The sequence below is a fragment of the Artemia franciscana genome, chromosome 1 (genome assembly GCF_032884065.1).
Source record: "Artemia franciscana chromosome 1, ASM3288406v1, whole genome shotgun sequence".
Taxonomy (NCBI): domain Eukaryota; kingdom Metazoa; phylum Arthropoda; class Branchiopoda; order Anostraca; family Artemiidae; genus Artemia; species Artemia franciscana.
The window spans coordinates 21,908,339-21,929,217 of record NC_088863.1 but is presented as its reverse complement, the minus strand read 5'-3'; the positions used below and the strand labels follow the sequence as shown (position 1 = coordinate 21,929,217).

The window sequence follows — 20,879 nt, the reverse complement described above, 5'->3', positions numbered from 1 at the left end:
GTATCGACCATTTCTGGGAGTGGGAAGAAGAGAAAATGGTTAGTTTCTAATAGAAAGAGATTTCCTGCGTATCTAAGAAAATGACGTGCTGGAAAATAGATCAGCTTAAGTCGTTAATTCCGCATAGCTCATTAAAGGGAAGCATAAAAAAGTGTCCCAGAATATCTTTTGAGTTACCACGGCTGTAATTTTTTTTCTAGATGTGTTTTAGCCAAGGTCTCTCATATCCTTTTCTGGCTGAAAAGGCTTTAGATGCTTTAAATCAATGGTCTCTGGTCATGGAATATAACGAGTTTTCAAACTTAATGGGCAAGATCTGTATCTGCATGGAACCTTATCTTCGCTCCCAACGTAAGTGTGTAAACTATTTTTAATTTATTTCTAGTATCTTATTTGTTACATCACAAGCGGATGAACCATACCTCTGAAATCAGATACGAGATGTTAGGATAAACAAGCCCAAGTACATGTCTGCGAAGCAAAATTTTGATGTTGAAGTTGACTATGTTTCAAGCATCTTTTGGAAGAAATTGACACCTGTTGCGGATGAGAGCCGTGGTACACTGACTGAGGTGCTATATTTTTGTCCAATACCTTCATTTACAGTATGGCCATAACCCCCTTCAATCGATAGTTAATTATTAAGCTTAAAATTTAACATTCAAATGTTAGAAGGTAAATTTTTAGTTGTAAACTGGGCTTTTAGCTGACTAGATGGGAACCTCCTAAACATAATGTAATATTGGTGATATTTTAACATGATGTAACTTATTCGAGTCTCTGGCATTCACTTTTATTCCTTGTTTAAGAAAAGGTTCATTTTAAGCCAATTTATTTTGTCGAATATGTAGAATATCGACAGAATTGGCCTAGCGTTATCCCAAGATATTTGTCGATGCTTCGAAAGTACTGGAAACGTAGTACAACGGCTTCTATAGTGTACCAGTATAATCTTAAATACAAGACTACATGCAATTCCCTTTGAGGTGAGGGGATGAGTAGGGACAGGACGTTTCATAATTTTTTTTGTAGGGTGAGAATCACAAAAAAGATGTAATTTAACAAAGCAGAAAGAAAATGTGCGCTTTTGACATTGGCTCTTCTTTTTGGCTCCCTGCTTCTTTTGGCTCTTCTTTTGTGTTGGCTCTTCTTTTGGGCTTCAGCTCGACTTTGGCTCCCTTAGTTCTACTGACTTTACCTGGGTATTGACAAGATTTTATAAGTTTCAGCCGGTGGAAAATTCGGCTGGCAATGATGGTAATCGTAAAAAAAAAAAAAAAAAAAAAAAAAAAAAAAAAAAAAAAAAAAAAAAAAAAAAATCCAATTCGTGCAATCATGGACTCAATCTTGTCAGATACCTTGATAGTGTCGATTTAATTGTTCTGTAATCCTACATTAAATTTATTAATTTCTTTCAGAAATTTCAGAATAAGACCAATTGCTTCAAAAGCAAATGGTTTCAGAAATACCAAAAGTTTCAGAAATAACAATAGTTTCAGAAATACCAATTGCAATCATGGAACTTTGAACCAAACTGAAAAGGTTGATCTTCAAAAAAGATTTGCGCAATTCATTTCTCAAATCAAACAATTTTGTGAGTACTCTTACTTGAGGTAACCATTGCACCTATGTATAAAAAGTAACGTGACATATAGGCTATCTATATTTTCATATAACAATTTAAATAGAGAGAGAGAGAGAGAGATCGGTATATTTAAAAACTATCGTAGCATAGCTAAATTCAGTTTTTTCACAAAAATCATACATTTAAACAAAAATCACACACTACGACTCAGCATTAAAAATTGATGTGAAGAATGGCACAAATGAGTTGGCGTAACGGTTAGTTCGTACTTTAGGGGGTACAAGTTTATTTTGTAACCGAGTTCGGCTATTAGGTGGAGCTGGTTCGGGTAGTATTGATCGGTGGCTCTTATTAGCTAGGACGGATTTTCCAAATTGCTGAATAAGGTGTTCAAGCCGGACTTTAAGTGGAGATAAATTTAACTTAGCGAGGGCTTGATCATAGGGTATGTCATGGTTTCGGAGTATAATCCTTGTTGCTCTTTTCAGGACGCACTCTATGTCGCGTAATAGGTACGCTGTGCGGATAGCAGATGGACCCCACACCGGGCACGCGTACTCGAGCAACGGGCGAACAACACATGTAGGCATGGAGAAGACTTTCAGTATTGATGCTGTTATAATTCCTTTAATTTAATTCAAAACTTTGGCTGATTGGTCAAGAAATTTTTTCAAATGATGAGGAAGGGATTTTAAAACTGGAATTTGCCTATGGATAACGCAATGGCTTCAGGAAACATGGCTTTGACGTGATATACAAAGACGTTTAGTTTGACGTGATATACAAAGACGTTTAGTTACGTCTTTGACGTGAGCCCTCTAATCTTTGCAACAGCCAGACGTTGATTTACCATGATAAGCAGAAACACCGCAACAATTTTCCTAGCCAATGTCGTCTTGTTTGAAATAACTTTCAATTGCATTGAGCACGTTCTCGACAATGAATTTTTCAATGAGAGTGTGGTATAGGAATAGGTATTCCTCTAACACTTTTGTATTCAAATATCTTGTAAACTACAAGCAAAGTTGAAAGACTCGACTCATCAGTGCTTTCATCCACTTGGATTAAAAAGAAAACACTTTGTTTTATTTATTTTTACCAACGTATGCTCAATGTCATGACATGTATCGTTAACTCCCGTAGAATCTGTATTGTCTAACAGGGGAATTTTCTCTGTCTTTTTTACGTGTTCTTAACCCAACCTACATTTCACAGCATCTTTCATGTAATCAGGAGTCAAATTTTCAGCAACTTTATGGTTTTTACCATGCTTTGCAATATGAAAACTGATTCTGTATTATGTTTCCGCTGCATTCTCGTTATCTTTGTTTGAAAGTAAAAAGAACTGAAGTGACGTTGGGGTCTTCTGATTGTTTTTGGAAAAAAACTTGGGTCACTTTATTTATAATTTGGGTATTTTTAATGAAGTGTCGTATTAGCAAAGAAGGTTTCATACATCCATTTGATAGAGCGTCTCCACGTACAACGCACATTGGATTCTGACAGCCATCATCAACCTGAATGAGAATCCGTACATCAGATAATGACCATAATTACGCCTCTTTTTGCAGGCAACGCATATTTTCAGTTCTTTTAATAGAGGTCGACTTAGCACTTACCTCACTTACGACCACATTAGTGTCTATAGATGCCCTCCCATCTTATTGTGATTGTTAATTTGATTGGTTTTAACTGTATCTTGCTGATGTTGCCAACTCACTGTGTTCAATGCCTGTGGTAGTAGCAGAGGTCTTAAATCTTCTTGTTTTCAACCATTTTATCGCACAGACAATCACTCGGTATCTATGCTTGCATTCACAACAAGAAACAATAAAATAAAATAGCAGTAGCTAGTAATCACTAGTATAGAAAGTGTATGTTCTGGACCACCAAACTCATCCATTCAATTTATATCATTTTCAGTCTATTTTACATCATTTTAATATCAATTATTGCACATTTTTACCATTTTCCATTCCTACATTCAATATGAAAACAGGTCCTTGGAAATGAAATTAGGTCTTGTTTTTATACGTTTCACAATGTTAATACGGGTTCTAGACCCCACATGTACATTTACCCCCTTTTCAATCGAATTCACACAATTTTAAATCAAAATTACCGACATTTTTATAATTTCCATCCTGAGCTTTAAGATCATAACAGGTCTTGTGAAATAAGAATTTAATTATTATTGCTTTTTCTTATACTACCAATAAAATGTAATAATTTAATATTTAGTGGATAGTTCAATATCTAAATAATTTATTTTGGCTTATTTTTTTCTTTCAATAACCTTTAAAATCACACCTTTATCTAATTTTGTATATTTCTTTTCAAGACCAGCAGCTTTAGAATCAAAACGCTTAGGTGCAAATATATCAACTATTTCATTCCTGTAATTGTGAATTCCATTTCAATGTTGAAATATTCTTTCCTATTAGTTCGATTATATTTATTTACCATTTTCATTTCGCTTTAGAGTCATACAATTTATTAGGCGATCATTTTATTAGATAGATTTTCTAAACCATAATTTTTCTATTAACATGTCATTAGTATATGATTCTAGACAAGTCTCCGTGGCACAACTGGCTAACGCACTTGACCCGTAGCCTGAGGTTTGCAGGTTTAAGCGCATTAGCTGGCAAATTTTTAAGTGGTTCTATATGTCAAATGAAACAAAAAAAGATTGTACAAAATAACCTTGACTTTCTTCCCGAGAATCTTTCACTCGGTGTAAGAATTCTGCGAAGGAATCCAAACGTAAGTCCGAAACCTGTAGGCAACCGCGTCTGATTTGTTTAATAGAGCTCTATTTCGAAAGCTGGCTTAACAAGTACATTTGAAAATAATTTTCAACTGTTTAAAAAGAACCTTTAAGTAATGACGCGTTATTTAGTTAAATGGCATATGAGTAACATGTCGTGTGTATAGCTTTAGAAAAAAGATGATTTGCATTTTTAAAGTTTTTGAGAATATAGTTCAGAAAGACAAAAGGGTTTTATTTATGTCTTGAACTTCACAGGCTTTTTTTGCATAAATCAAGCTACATACGCCATCTTTGTACGAACTGTGAAAAAAACTAGCTTTTATTGACTTTCCCATAATTTTTTTTTGGTCGGGATGATATATTTTTTTTTCATTATACATATCAAACGAATTTTCTTTTAAGAGGATTCTGAATATGTATAATTTGTTAAGTTTAACTAAACCCATCAAAACTTAAGAGAAAATTATTAATTATCTATATAAAACCTGATATATTAATTATCTAAATGATTGATTATCTAATTAATATCCAAATATTAATTATCTAAAAACTTGGCTCCGGAAACAAAATTAATTGTAGGCTAATTTAAACAGAAAGGGGCTATTAGCTTTATTTTATATCTTTTTCCACTAAGAAAATGTATATTTGCTGGTTAACTACGTCACGCTTGAAATCGTTTAAACTAATCTTCACATTTTGTAAATTCATAGCATCTTTCTCTGATTTTGGATCACCTAGATTAGTTAATCGTTTCAATTATAAATCAAGATTACCATCATCATCCAGTAATCTGCTTTCGTTACTTGTATACTTTCGATATTTACTTCCTAGGCTTCCAAACTTGTTCATTTAGTATACGCAAATTTTAGTAATCGAATATCCAAGTTATTTTTGTAGTTGAGATATCCAACATTCGTTTTCAAATCAATTAGTAAAAATCTGTGATTCTTTTTTACCTCATTCAAGTAATTGATATTTTTTTTCTTTTTTCAAGTCAGATGCATGGTTTTGTCGGATTCTATCAATTTCTTTTGGATTACAACACTTGAAAAATGCAAAATATTTACAGTTTAGTCGAATATTTTTTAGGTGTATCAAAATAGCTCTTAGAAATAGAAATTATTAGTGTATTTCGTTTTCTACCTCTGACAAATAAATAAAGATAACTAAATTTTGAACCATTGGGTTTAGGTCATCTACATATCACTATCATACCACTTTGATATCACTTTAATCATTACTCGCAAAAATAAGATACATGTTTGTTTTTTCTTTCAAGACACTCATGTTAATCATGAAATCTTAATATTTATCTTCTTCAAGATCTTTAGCAGATAATTTTTTTTATTAAGTATAGGTAATCATAAATCAAGTTCAAGAAAAAATTGTTTTTTACCACCTCCAGTGTCACCACAAATCAGTAGTCGAAACGGTTAGTTAGATGTTAACAAATGATTATTTTTAAAACGATCTTCATTTTTTCCACATTTGTATACTTTAATTGGTGCTTTTCCATCTATTTACTTGGTAAATTGTTTACAAAGTAAACTTCGACTATGAAGCTTATAGCTTTGAAGATTATAAATTTGAAGCTTATAGCTTATCGATTTGAAGCATATAGATGAACTTCATGGATTATAGCTTATAGCCTTAGGGATCGAATCCCTAGGGTACCGTGTTTACTTTATTTTTCAAAGCCTTACTTTTAGTGTCATTAGGGTCTATAGTTTTTTATTTGTTTTTCTAGAAACATTCTATTTTTGTTTGTTCTTAAAGTATACTGAGTTTTTAATAAGCTTACGCTTTTCTGCATTTTACATGTTTATAATTCTGTAATGTTATTTTATCTTTAACGATGTTCGTTTTGATACCTTTCAATTTTTTTGCTTTGGTTTCATCGTCACCCTCTTTTAGATGAGCATATACTTTTGATCTTAAGCCTACAAACTCGGACATTATTGTTCCAGATAATTCATCTTTCATCATACCTATTACTTTTTTATTGACAACCGGGAAGTTATAAGGGTTATTTTCTTATCATCTGTAGTATCGATTTTGTCTTGGAAGTTAGCTTGAGTGTCTTCATGAAAATTTTCAGTTTGAATATTATAAATAAAGCTATCTTTATCCATATAATATAAGTCAATTTTTTCACTATATTTTGGTTTCATGTATCCATAATGGTATTCATACAACAGTAACTTAGATAAATCTAATACAGCAAATCAAATATAAATAGGTTTATCTAGGATCATCCTTGACTTCACCATTCTCGCTACCGAGAAATTCTCGCTAAAGATTATTTCCGATCTAAAGTTATGTTTTTTAACTATTTTTGTCTTTGTTCTTCACTAGTGATTATTTTAATACTAGCTCTTTTTCTAACATTTTCCATGGTATTCCCAAAGCAAGTATTATTCATGAGTTTCAAAAATCTTTCTCAAAATCATTTGTTCCCTTTTTTCGTAATTTAGCATTATGATTTATATTTGCTTTCAAATAGGGTGACTCAGTAAATGCTAGTATTCTGAGTACTTTTTTCAATAAGCCATGTTTTAAATACAATTCTAAATTCTTATAATGCAAAACATAATTAATTTTATTATTTAAACTTGTAATTAATCTATATTAAAAACTTTAAGGAGCTAGTGGTAAATCTTTATGTAAATTGTGTAAATCTCTTGGATATTTTAAATCAACCTCGTAAATGGCTCCTACTTTATCCTAATTCATTTCTGATTGGACGTAATCTCTTAGTTTTTGGTAATAGTCTGAGGTATTGTTTTCTTTTAGATGGACGGGTATATTAATAAAGGTAAAGTCATTTTCAGGTAAATTTTTTGACACTGCCCAAACATATAAATCATTAGCATCTAAATGCATTAAATAATTTGAAGTTTGTGTTTGATTAAAGTTTTTCATATATTTATTATTTTCTAAATTTTTCTAAATTTTCGTTTCTAAAATGTTCACCGACATCTAATAAGATTCAAATATCACTTTTTAGGTATAATCTAGTGTAATTTAATAGTGTTTTACATTTAAATAATTTCCAAATATATTTCGCTCTTATATATTCTTCTTCAGAAATATTTTTCCCTGTTAATCTTGCTTAAAACTTGTCTATTTGTATCATATATATTTTCACAGCTATCAATATATTCGTAGGGATATATCCCTTTCTTTATTATTTCTTCGACTTTTTCAGTATTTTGAAATACATCAGAAGTATACTTGAAATTATTTCTTATACAATTGTAATTTATTTTACATTCACATTTGGCTAAATATTCAGAAAACCGATCTAACGATGAAGCCATAAAACGGAGGAAATTTATGAAACCCGTTTGGTATTGGGTTTCATTTTTTGTTTTATAAAATGATAAAACCTCCACTGAATCCAATTACCGTTATCAGGTACTAAAGCTCTATGAAATAAATGAGTCATATTTAGGGAGATTATGCATGACATTAGGGATACGTTTAGGAATTCTATAGTTTTTATTATTTTCTGCATGAGTAAATCCACGTATATTACCAGTCATATGGTCGTGATCTAAATTAAAATTATAGTTACTATTTCCTTTTCAAAATATGACAGCTTTTAATAGTTGTATTATTCCATTTTTCTTTTACTTGTTCTTGAGTATAACCATGATCTCTCTGTCTATTTTCATATTCATTGGCTATTTCTGTACACACCTCTGTTATGGTAGTTACAAAATGCCCGCTGGTATCTTCACCAAAGTATTCGTAATATTAATTTTTGATGTGTCAAAAAACAACATACTTTGAATCCATAAACAAATGTCTTTCTCTCAGATGCTTTAATTGTCTCATTACCTTTCTTTTGATTAAAACTACATTATAGCTGATTCAAAATCATCTATAATTCAGTACGGTACTATCATTTGATTAGCAATGTATTTTAAATTCAATTTTCGATCCTGTTTTTGGCATAATCATGTCAGGATCTTCACAGTTATCCTTTTTAGAATGTTCTTCAAACTTTTGCTCTTCTGTGAACAGCAGAATCAAAAATAAATTTCCGATTTATGTTTAGTAATTTGAGTTTCAATAATCTACTTAAATCTTTAATTAAAACTTTATGATTATCAAAATATTTTTTTCAAATTTATAAATATCATGAATTAGTAATCCATTTAAAGTTGAATTCATTTTCATGTTTTTGATAGTTTGATAGTATGTCCACATGATTTTTAGCTGGATGAAGATACGCAAGTATTGACCAAAGAAAGAATTTACTATCATTATTTTTTATATCAATCTAAGCTTTTTTAGTTTTTGCAAATTTAGGTAGTTCTTTTTCAGAATCTCCCACATAATTTGGTAATATTGTCATTCGATAATCAATTCCATCAACTCTTTCAAAATATAAGCCTGATTCGGGTGTATTCTCTATTACTAATGTCTGTATATTCCTGTGGTTACTATTTAGATGACGGAGGGAAGATGCTAATGAAGATTATTGCACTGCTTATTAACGATTTTTGCAGTTAGGATATAAACATAAAAATGTTAAAAGTGGAATAATTGTCAGTTACAATGATTTTAAAACAGTATATCCTTTATTTTGTTTTTAATATTTCAAAGCATGAATCGAATATTTATCGAAGTAGATCAACTGCTGGTATAGAAATTAAACTTTTGCTAGATCAAACACCTGCTAATCCATATAGCATTTACTACGTTATATTTTCAGAAAGAAAAGCAATCATGGAAGTCATTGCGTAGCAAATTATACGTTAATATATACATTGTTTTCTATTTGAAATTTTGTTTAATAGAATCAGCAATTAATAAATGAAGAAACTTTTAAACGAAACGAAAATGGTAAATAAATATAATCGAACTATTAGGAAAGAGAATTTAGACATCGGCATGGAATACACGATTACAGGAATGAAATGTGTTGCAAATAAATATGGAAATAAACTCTTTATTACTATTCATTTTAAATGTGAAATGGTTGATCTATTTGGACCTAAGCGTTTTTATTCTAAAGCAGCTGATCTTGAAAATAAATGAAAAAATTAGATAAAGGGATGATTTTAAAGGTTATTAAAAGAAAAAATAAACTATTTAGATATTGAACTCTCCACTAAATATTAAATTATTACATTTTATTGGTAGCATAGGAAAATGTAATATAATTAAATCTTTATTTCACAAGACCTGTTACGATCTTAAAGCTCAGGATGGGAAATTATATAAAAGTCGGAAATTTTAGTTTAAAATGGTGTGAATTCAATTGAAAAGGGGGTAAATTTACGGGTTGGGTTCTAGAAACCGCATTCAAATTGTGGAAAGTATAAAAATAAGACCAAAATTTATTTCCAAGGACCTGTTTTCATGTTGAAAGTAGGGATGGAATTGTAAAAATATGCAATCATTGATGTTAAAGTGATGTGAAATGGATTCAAAATAATGTAATTTGAATGGATGAGTTAGGTGGTCTAGAACATACACTCTCTATGCTACTGTAATTGTAAATATCTGGCAAGTAACCCTGCAAGTTATTCGAAACAGTGAAGTAGAACGAAGATTATTGTATTAAGTGAAACAGAGGAAGAGAATTATTGCATGCTGAACTAAAAACGTCAGTCATTTTACGATAATTTTATGTCTTCGTACAGGAGTTTAGTGTGATGAAGACAGAGCTGTTGCCTGAATGTCTCAAAAGTAAATGTGTCGAATGGGGGCAAGCGGCAGTTTTTACGATATTTTGTAAGGGCAAAATTACTAGAGTTTCTTTGAAACTCCTAATGAAAAACAAAACATACATGTGTTATGTTCGCAGGTTTTTATGGCACTTGATAACTACCACGTGACATATAGCGATCACAAATTCTGTCGGTCTTTCTGTCTGTCCCGGTTTTGCTACGTTAGGCAGTTCCAGTTAAGCTAGGACGACGAAATTTTGCAGGCGTATCAGGAACCAGACAAGATTAAATTAAAGATTGTCGTTTCTCCGATTCGAGCATCTAGCGGGAGTGGGGGGACGGTTAAATCGGAAAAATTAGACAAAATTAGGTATTTTTTAACTTACGAAAGGGTGATCTGATCTTAATGAAATTTGATGTTTGAAAGGATATCATGTCTCAGAGTTATTATTTAATATTTCAGTCGGATCCGTTGACATTTGGGGGAGTTGGGGGGGGGGGAACCTAAAATATTGAAAAATCCTTAGAGTGGAGGGATTGGGATGAAACTCGGTCGGAAAAATAAGCTTAAGTCCTAGATACGTGATTGACAGAACCGGAACGGATCCGCTCTCTTTGGGGGGATGGGGCGAGGCTTAGTTAAAATATAGAAAAATTAGGTATTTTTAACTTACGATGGAGTGATCGGATCTTAATGAAATTTATATTTAGAAGGACCTCGTAACTCAGGTCTCTTATTTTAAGTCCCGACCGGATCCAGTATCATTGGGGGGGGACCGGAAATCTTGGAAGATGCTTAAAGCGGAGAGATCAGAATGAAACTTGGTGGGAAGAATGAGCACAAGTCCATGATACTGATATAACCAGACTGGATTCGCTCTCTTTGGTGGAGCTCTCTTTTTTTTTTTGGGGGGGGGGGAGTAATTTGGAAAAGTTACAAAAAATTAGGTATATGTAACTTACGAACGGGTGATCAAATCTTAGTGAAATTTGATATTTAGAAAGATCTTGTGCTTTAGAACTCCAATTTCAAATCCCGACCAGATCTGGTGACATTTGGGAGAGTTGGAGGGGGAAATTGGGATTCTTGGAAAACGTGAAAATCGAGGCATCTTACGAATGGGTGATCGGATCTTAATGAAACTTGATACATAGAAGAATCTTATGTCGCCGATGCTTCATTTTCAATTTTAATCCGGGGACATTGAAGGTTGGGGGGACCATAAATCTTGGAAACGGGAAATCTTGGAAAACGCTTAGAGTGGAGAGATCGGGATGAAACTTGATTGGAACAATAAGCACAAGGTTATAGATACGAAATTGACATAAATGGAAGGGATCCGCTTCTTTTGGGGAGCTTCGGGTTGCTAATTTGGAAAAACTAGAAAAATTGAGGTATTTATAACTTAAGAACGGTGACCGAATCTTAATGAAATTTGTTATTTAGAAGGAATTGATGTCTTTGAGCTCTTATTATAAATCCTTACCAGATCTGTTGACATTAGAGAGAGTTGGAGGGGGAAACCGGAAATCTAGGAAAACGCTTATAAATGTCGCAGACACGTGATTGACATAACCGGAGTGGATCTGCTCTTTTTGAAGGAGTTAGGGAGTGGGGCTCAGTGCTTTGGCGAGTTTGGTGCTTCTCGACGTGATAGGACGGTTAAAAATGGTAGGCTTGTCTGGAAGTTTCACAAGTTGACTTGATAAAGTCGTTTCCCCTGATTCGACGATCTGTGGGGCTGAAGGGAGAGGAAAAAGTTAGAAAAATTGAGGTATTTTTAAATTACGAGTGAGTGACTGGATCTTAACGAATTTTAATATTTAGAAGAACCTCGTGACTCAGAGCTCTTATTTTAAATCATGACCGGCATTATCTATATATATAAAAATGAGTTGTCTGTGTGTGTGTGTGTGTGTGTGTGGGTCGAGTGACGTCATGTTTGTGTGTCGAGTGACGTCATGTTTGTCGACTGACGAAATTAAATACCGGGACATCGGGACACAAATTACGACCGGGACACCGGGACATAGGGAATATAAATGACGACCGGGACACTCAAAGAGAAAGCGACCGGGACACAAGGAATGTTCGATTAGCAATCACCATCAACAAAGCACCGGGACACAAATGACGACCGGGACACAGGGAATATAAATGACGACCAGGACACTCAAAGAGAAATTACAGACCGGGAAACCGGAACACAAATGACGACCAGGACAAAAATGACGACCGGAACACCGCGACACAGGGAATATAAATGACGACCGCGACACTCAAAGAGAAATTACAGACTGGGACACCGGGACACAAATAACGACCGGGACACAGGGAAAAACAACAACAACGACGCCGGGGGGCACAGGGGGATATATAAATGACGACGGGGACACAGGGAATGTTCGATTAGCAATCACCATCAACAAAGCTCAAGGACAATCATTAGAATATTTAGGTATAGATCTGAATACAGATTTTTTTACCCATGGAAAATTATATGTTGCATGTTCAAGAGTCGGTAAACCTGACAATCTATTTATATGCACAGACAATGGGACAGCCAAGAATATTGTATATTCGCAAGTTTTACGTAGTTAAATATATATATATATATATATATATATATATATATATATATATATATATATATATATATATATATATATATATATATGTGTGTATATATATATATATATATATATATATATATATATATATATATATATATATATATATATATATATATATATATATATATATATATATATATATATATATATATATATATATATATATATATATATATATATATATATATATTTACAGGTGGGACACAGGGACACAATCTATATATATACAAATAAATTGTCTGTGTGTGTGTGCGAGTGTGTGTATGTCTGTCGAGTGACGTCATGTTTGTGTGTCGACTGACATCATGTTTTCGACTGACGAAATTACAGACCGGGACATCGGGACACAAATGACGACCGGGACACCGGCACATAGGGAATATAAATGACGACCGGGACACTCAAAGAGAAAGCGACCGGGACACAAGGAATGTTCGATAAGCAATCACCATCAACAAAGCACCGGGACACAAATGACGACCGGGACACAGGGAGTATAAATGACGACCAGGACATAAGTAAAAAAACTAAAAAAACTAAAAAAAGGTAAAAACTACAAAAAAACTAAAAAGAAAAAAAACTAATAAAAAAACAAAAAAGCTAAAAAGTAAAAAAATTAAAAAAAACTAAAAAGACAAAAAAATAAAAAAAGGAAAAAATGAAAAATAAAGGAGAAAAACAAAACTAAAAAAATAAAAATAAAAAAAACTAAAAAGAAAAAAGAAAAAAACTAAAAAAAACTAAAAAAAAGTAAAAACAAAAAAAAAGAAACAAAGGGGAAAATTACAAAATTTATTTCATCATATACCATTTCAAAAACGAATGTATATACAGACCGGGACACCGGGATACAAATGACGACCGGGACATAGGGAATATAAATGATGACCGGGACACAGGGACGCAACTACAACGGGGGCGCCGGGGGGCACAGGGGGATATATAAATGACGACGGGGACACAGGGAATGTTTGATTAGCAATCATCATCAACAAAGCTCAAGGGCAATTTTTAGAATCATGAGGTATAACTAAAAAAACTAAAAAAAGGTAAAAAACTAAAAACTAAAAAAAAAGACCAATTCAAAAACGAATGTATATACAGACCGGGAAACCGGGGCACAAACGACGACCGGGACACCAGGATACAAGGAATATAAATGACGCCCCGGACACTCAAAGAGAAGTCACAGACTGGGACACCGGGACACAAATGACGACCGGGACACAGGGACACAACTACAACGGGAACGCCGGGGGGCACAGGGGGATATATAAATGACGACGGTGACACAGGGAATGGTCGATTAGCAATCACCATCAACAAAGCTCAAGGGCAATCACTAGAATCATGAGGTATAGATCTGAATACGGATTGTTTTCCCATGGACCATTATATGTTGCATGTTCAAGAGTCGGTAAACCTGACAATCTATTTATATGCACAGACAATGGGACAGCAAAGAATGTTTTTTATTCGCAAGTTTTACGTAGTTAAAAACATATATATATATATATATATATATATATATATATATATATATATATATATATATATATATATATATATATATATATATATATATTCACAGTTGGGACATAGGGACACAACTACAATGGCGCGTAACTAATATGGCGCGTAACGACTTATGCGCGCAGGAGGGCTTGGGGGGCGCGAAGCGCCCCCACCAACTAGGTTTTGGCTAGTAGGGAATATAAATGACGACCGGGACACTCAAAGAGAAAGCGACCGGGACACAAGGAATGTTCCATTAGCAATCAGGGACACAGGGAAACAACAACAACGGGGACGCCGGAGGGGTACAGGGGGTGTTCTATATATATAAAAATAGACATCCGGACACAAATCACGACCGGGACACAGGGAATATAAATGACGACCGGGACACAGGGACACAACTACAACTGGGACGCCGGGGGCACAGGCGGGATATATTAATGACGACCGGGACACAGGGATTGTTCGAATAGAAATGAAAGACCGGGACACAATTGACGACCGGGACACCGGGACACAGGGAATATAAATGACGACCGGGACACTCAAAGAGAAATTACAAACTGGGACACCGGGACACAAATGACGACCGGACACAGGGAATATAAATGACGATCGGGACACAGGGATTGTTCGAATAGAAATTAAAGACCGGGACACAATTGACGACCGGGACACCGGGACACAGGGAATATAAATGACGACCGGGACACTCAAAGAGAAATTACAAACTATGAGACCGGGACACAAATGACGACCGGACACAGGGAATATAAATGACGACCGGGACACAGGGACACATATATATATATATATATATATATATATATATATATATATATATATATATATATATATATATATATATATATATATATATATATATATATATATATATATATATATATATATATATATATATATATATATATATATATCACAGGTGGGATACAGGGACACAACTACAATGGCGCGTAACTAATATGGTGCGTAACGACTTACGCGCGCGGGGGGGCGCGAAGCGCCCCACCAACTAACCAACTAGGTGTTGGGGTGGCGCGAAGCGCCACCCCAACAGCTAGTATATATATATAAATAAGTTGTTCGTGTGTTATGTCTGTCTGTCAATCTGTCCACATATGACGTCTGAATTATTTCATCATATACCAATTCAAAAACAATTGTATTCAAGCCAAAAAAAACTAAAAAAAAGGTAAAAACTACAAAAAAACTAAAAAGAAAAAAAAACTAAAAACTAATAAAAAAACTAAAAAAGCTAAAAAAACTAAAAAAAGAAAAAAAGAAAAAAAGAAAAAAAGAAAAAAAAAGAAAAAAAAAGAAAAAAAAGAAAAAAAAAGAAAAAAAAAGGAAAAAAAAAGAAAAAAAAAGAAAAAAAAAGAAAAAAAAAGAAAAAAAAAGAAAAAAAAAGAAAAAAAAGAAAAAAAAAAGAAAAAAAAAGAAAAAAAAAGAAAAAAAAAGAAAAAAAAAGAAAAAAAAAGAAAAAAAGAAAAAAAAAGAAAAAAAAAGAAAAAAAAAGAAAAAAAAGAAAAAAAAAGAAAAAAAAAGAAAAAAAAGAAAAAAAAAAGAAAAAAAAAAGAAAAAAAAAAGAAAAAAAAAGAAAAAAAAAGAAAAAAAAAGAAAAAAAAAGAAAAAAAAGAAAAAAAAGAAAAAAAAAGAAAAAAAAAGAAAAAAAGAAAAAAAGAAAAAAAGAAAAAAAGGAAAAAAACTGAAAAATAAAGGAGAAAAACAAAACTAAAAAAATAAAAATAAAAAAAACTAAAAAGGGAAAAACCACAAAAAAACTAAAAAGAAAAAAAAAACTAAAAAAACTAAAAAAAGGTAAAAACCCCCAAAAAAATTTAAAGAAAAAAAAGGGGAAAAACACAAAAATTTCATCATATACCAATTCAAAAACGAATGTATATACAGACCGGGACACCGGGACACAAATGACGACCGGGACAGAGGGAATATAAATGACGACCGGGACAAAGGGACACAACTACAACGGGGACGCCGGGGGGCTCAGGGGGATATATAAATGACGACGGAGACCCATGGAATGTTCGATTAGCAATCACCACCAACAAAGCTCAAGGGCAATCATTAGGATCATGAGGTATAACAAAAAAAAAAAAACCAAAAAAAGGTAAAAAACTAAAAACAAAAAAAGACCAATTCAAAAACGAATGTATATACAGACCGGGACACCGGGACACAAATGACGACCGGGACACCGGGACACTGGGAATATAAATGACGACCGGGACACTCAAGGAGAAATTACAGATTGGGACACCGGGACTTTGACTTACTTAAGTCTCCTGCCGGGCACTGCTCGGCGTAGAGAGTGACGTCTGCCTCCTCTACCCACTTCGGTCCATGGCGAGTATTTGCTCTTCGCCCTGTCTGATGTTTGCCATCGCTAAGAACTCGAACAGGCTGTCGGACCAACGTTTCTTCGGTCGGCCTCGAGGTTGCTTCCAACCAACTTTGATAGGGTCGAAGTCATAGATCATCTTTGCGGGTAGATGTGGTGGCATTCGAAGCAGATGCCCGAACCATCGTAAGGTTCGCTCGGCTGCTTGAGACGAAAACCAAGACTGCTTTGTGAGCTGCAGAAGCTTTTCATTGCTGACGAAGTCAGACCATCGTAGGCTCCTCAGGCTCTTTGCATGAAATACGTCTATTTTCTTGAGGGTTGCAGCTGATGCTTGCCATGTCTCAGCTCCGTAAAGCATCACAGAACCGACTAGAGCGTTGAAGATCCGCAGTTTCGTTGTGCGACTGATATTTGGTTTTCGCCAGAGGTGACGGTTCAGTCTACCCATGACAGAAGACGCTTTAGATAATCTTGCCTGCAGCTCGGGGAGAAGTGAGCCATTTGAAGAAATTACGGAGCCCAGGTAGGTGAAGTCTTTGACAACCTCGATGCTAGTGGTGCTGTCCAGGCTAACTGGAGAGTTAACAGCAGGAGAAGACGGGTCTATGGCCATAATTTTAGTTTTGTTCCAGTTTATATGCAGTCCTACTTTGGCAGCCTCTTCTCGCAGAATTCGGAGCGCTTCCAGCAGCTGCTCCGTGGAGTCCGCCAGACACCGGGACACAGGGAATATAAATGACGACCGGGACACAACTACAACGGGGACGCCGGGGGCACAGGGGGATATATAAATGACGACGGCGACTCAGGGAATGTTCGATTAGCAATCACCATCAACAAAGCTGAAGGGCAATCATTAGAATCATGAGGTATAGATCTGAATACGGATGGTTTTTCCCATGGACAATTATATGTTTCATGTTCAAGAGTCGGTAAACCTGAGAATCTATTTATATGTACAGACAATGGGACATCGAAGAATGTTGTTTATTCGCAAGTTTTACGTAGTTAAATACGTATATATATATATATATATATATATATATATATATATATATATATATATATATATCTATATATATAAAAATAAGTTGTCTGTGTGTGGATCTGTGGATCAGGTGACGTCACCTGAAAAAACTGGATCAGGTGACGTCAAAACTGAAAAAACTAAAAAAAGACAAAAACTACCAAAAAAACTAAAAACTAATAAAAAAGCTAAAAAACTAAAAAAACTAAAAAAAAGGCAAAAACTACAAAAAAAACTAAAAACTAATAAAAAAGCTAAAAAACTAAAAAAACTAAAAAAAGGCAAAAACTACAAAAAAAACTAAAAACTAATAAAAAAAATAAAAAAGCTAAAAAACTAAAAAAACTAAAAAAACTAAAAAAAGGTAAAAAACTAAAAAGTAAAAACTAAAAAAAACTAAAAAAAAGGAAAAAACTGAAAAATAAGCTAAAATAAAGGTAAAAACCAATAAAAAACTAAAAAAAACTGAAAAAACTAAAAAAACTAAAAAAAGGCAAAAACTACAAAAAAAACTAAAAACTAATAAAAAAAGTAAAAAAGCTAAAAAACTAAAAAAACTAAAAAAACTAAAAAAAGGTAAAAAACTAAAAAAAATAAAAAATAAAAAAAAAATAAAAAAAAGGAAAAAACTGAAAAATAAGCTAAAATAAAGGTAAAAACCAATAAAAAACTCAAAAGAAAAAACCACCGGGACACAGGGAGTATAAATGACGACCAGGACATAAGTAAAAAAAAACTAACAAAACTAAAAAGAAGGTAAAAATTACAAAAACACTAAAAAGAAAAAAAACTAAAAACTAATAATAAAACTAAAAAATCTAAAAATCTAAATAAACTAAAAAAGAAAAAAAAGGAAAAAAATAAAGGAGAAAAACAAAACTAAATAACGAATGTATATACAGACCGGGACACCGGGATACAAATGACGACCGGGACACAGGGAATATAAATGACGACCGGGACACAGGGACACAACTACAACGGGGACACCGGGGGAAACAGGGGGATATAAATGACGACCGGGACACCGGGACAGGGATTGGTCGATTAGCAATCACCATCAACAAAGCTCAAGGGCAATCATTAGAATCATGAGGTATAGATCTGAATACAGATTGTTTTCCAATGGACCATTATATGTTGCATGTTCAAGAGTCGGTAAACCTGACAATCTATTTATATGCAAAGACAATATATCTATATAGAAAATATATCTATTTTCACAGGTGGGACATAGGGACACAACTACAATGGCGCGTAACTATTATGGCGCGTAACGACTTACGCGCGCGGGGGGGGGGCGCGAAGCGCCCCCACCAACTAGGTGTTGGGGTGGCGCGAAGCGCCACCCCAACAGCTAGTATATATATATATATATATATATATATATATATATATATATATATATATATATATATATATATATATATATATATATTATTTTTATATATATAGATGAGACTATTTTGTAATATGAGAATATTTGACCTTGAGTAATCGTGGTCTAATTGACTTTATTTTTTCTAGTTTCTCAGTGGCAAAATAATTCTCACGTTTTGTGTAAACCTTTAATTTTTGTCTTTTACCCCTTAATTGTATCAATTCGAATCAATTCAGTTCTTTAACATTAAGCATGAAAATTTAAAAAGTGTTTAAAAGTCTTTGGAATATTTACATTTGAAAGGCCTTTGTATCTAAAATAACACCCCCTTCCCTGAAAATCTGCATCGAATTTGAAAGCTATTGTTTCTCTCTGCACTCCACCAAATGTTTCATTATTCTTCTTAATGGATGTTTAGATAAATCTTAAACATTACAAAAGAAAATTTATCAGAAAAAAGAAAAAAATAATTAGACCAGTCTTTATTTTGCAGCACCGGTTGTAAAACAAGAAGAGGCGGATGCTATAGGATTTAGAGTTGCACATGGTGTTCGTCGTGTCCATCTGAAAAGTAACAGAAGCTATTCTAAAATGCCCGATACCTCTTCTCGTCAATGGGAAACCATACAACTGAGAATATTGATGTTACTCACTGATTATGGATCGAAGGTGATTAATGTCACTCTTTCTTATTTTAGTCTGCCGTCATCAAACTTTTTTGTGTTCCAAGTCTTTTGTGTTTTAAGTTTTGTCAGTCGACTGTCGGTAGCAAACTGCCCAGATTGAGATAATGGGCAAAATTAGGGCTAATACTCCTCCCCCCTGGAAAAGAAGACATTTAAGATACGTAAAAATAGAAGGAAATTAGTTTTGCGTCTGCCTAATGATAAAGTAATGCTCCTGATATTTTTTAGGATGTAGAAACACTCCTATATGAATACAAGGGTGTCATCTTGATAAGTTTGTGAAATGTTTGTCAACTTCGCACTTTTTAGTATGGGCGATGACAGATTTATCTAAAAATGACCATGGTTGAAATATCATGAATGAATGTTTTAGGAGAATATTTGTGTTAATTGAACCGTTCAGAGGACTTTTTTTTTTACTGTTTGTGTTGCTTTATGAAACAAAAAACATTCCCTGCAATCTTTGTAATATTTTTTTTTTTAACATTACCAGTTTGAAATTATTAGAATAAACACTGGAACACAGAGGAATGCTCATGGAGAACTCTTGCCCACTGTGTACAGGTTTTCTACTGTATTATTTTTGGACAGGCTTCTACAACTTCTAAGGATTGATAGGGTTCTTCGCAAGTTTTCAAGATTAATATCCAACGAAGCGGATAAATCACGCCATTATAGATTTTAGGAAATATAGCAATCCGCTTTGCAGCGGTAGCTAGCAAGCTTGTAAGAGACTATTACGTCCAATAATAAGAAATGTAATATCCCATAACTCCTGAAAATCGAATCAGATCAAAACAAAAAGTGCACTATTAGAATCGTCTTATCCGAAACCCCTGTAAAGGAGACTCCGTCCCTTGGCTTGAACAGCATAGAAAATATATTGGCTTAAAAATCAAGAAAAGTATCGGAAACCACGACATTCTGTATATATGACATGTTCTTTTTTCTTTCTTTTTTCTTTTTCATCAAATACCAAGGCACTGGAACATCATAGAGAGCTGTAAATGGCTCATTTTAAAGAAAATTTATGGGTTTAAAAACCTTTATAATTAAAAAATAAAATAAATTCTTAAAATATTATCAATTTTTTACGAAAAACTCCATTTTTCATCACACTGTAGTAGCTTATGCTATAATGATCATCTCTACTTACTTTTGTAATAAAAAAAACAAAAAAACATTTAAAACAAAATCAATATTTTTTT

At 33.3% G+C, this 20,879-nt stretch overlaps 1 protein-coding gene across 2 annotated transcripts in view; it reads left to right on the top strand.

Moving 5' to 3' along the window:
• The window catches only part of LOC136026920 (DNA-dependent protein kinase catalytic subunit-like), a 197,971-nt gene that overhangs the window by 73,321 nt on the left and 103,771 nt on the right, over positions 1–20,879 (top strand). For both annotated transcript variants that reach the window (XM_065703758.1, XM_065703768.1), the window contains exons 14-15: positions 201–351; positions 19,479–19,654. In XM_065703758.1, coding sequence (XP_065559830.1) covers positions 201–351; positions 19,479–19,654 — 327 coding nt within the window. The remainder of the gene's footprint in view (positions 1–200; positions 352–19,478; positions 19,655–20,879) is intronic.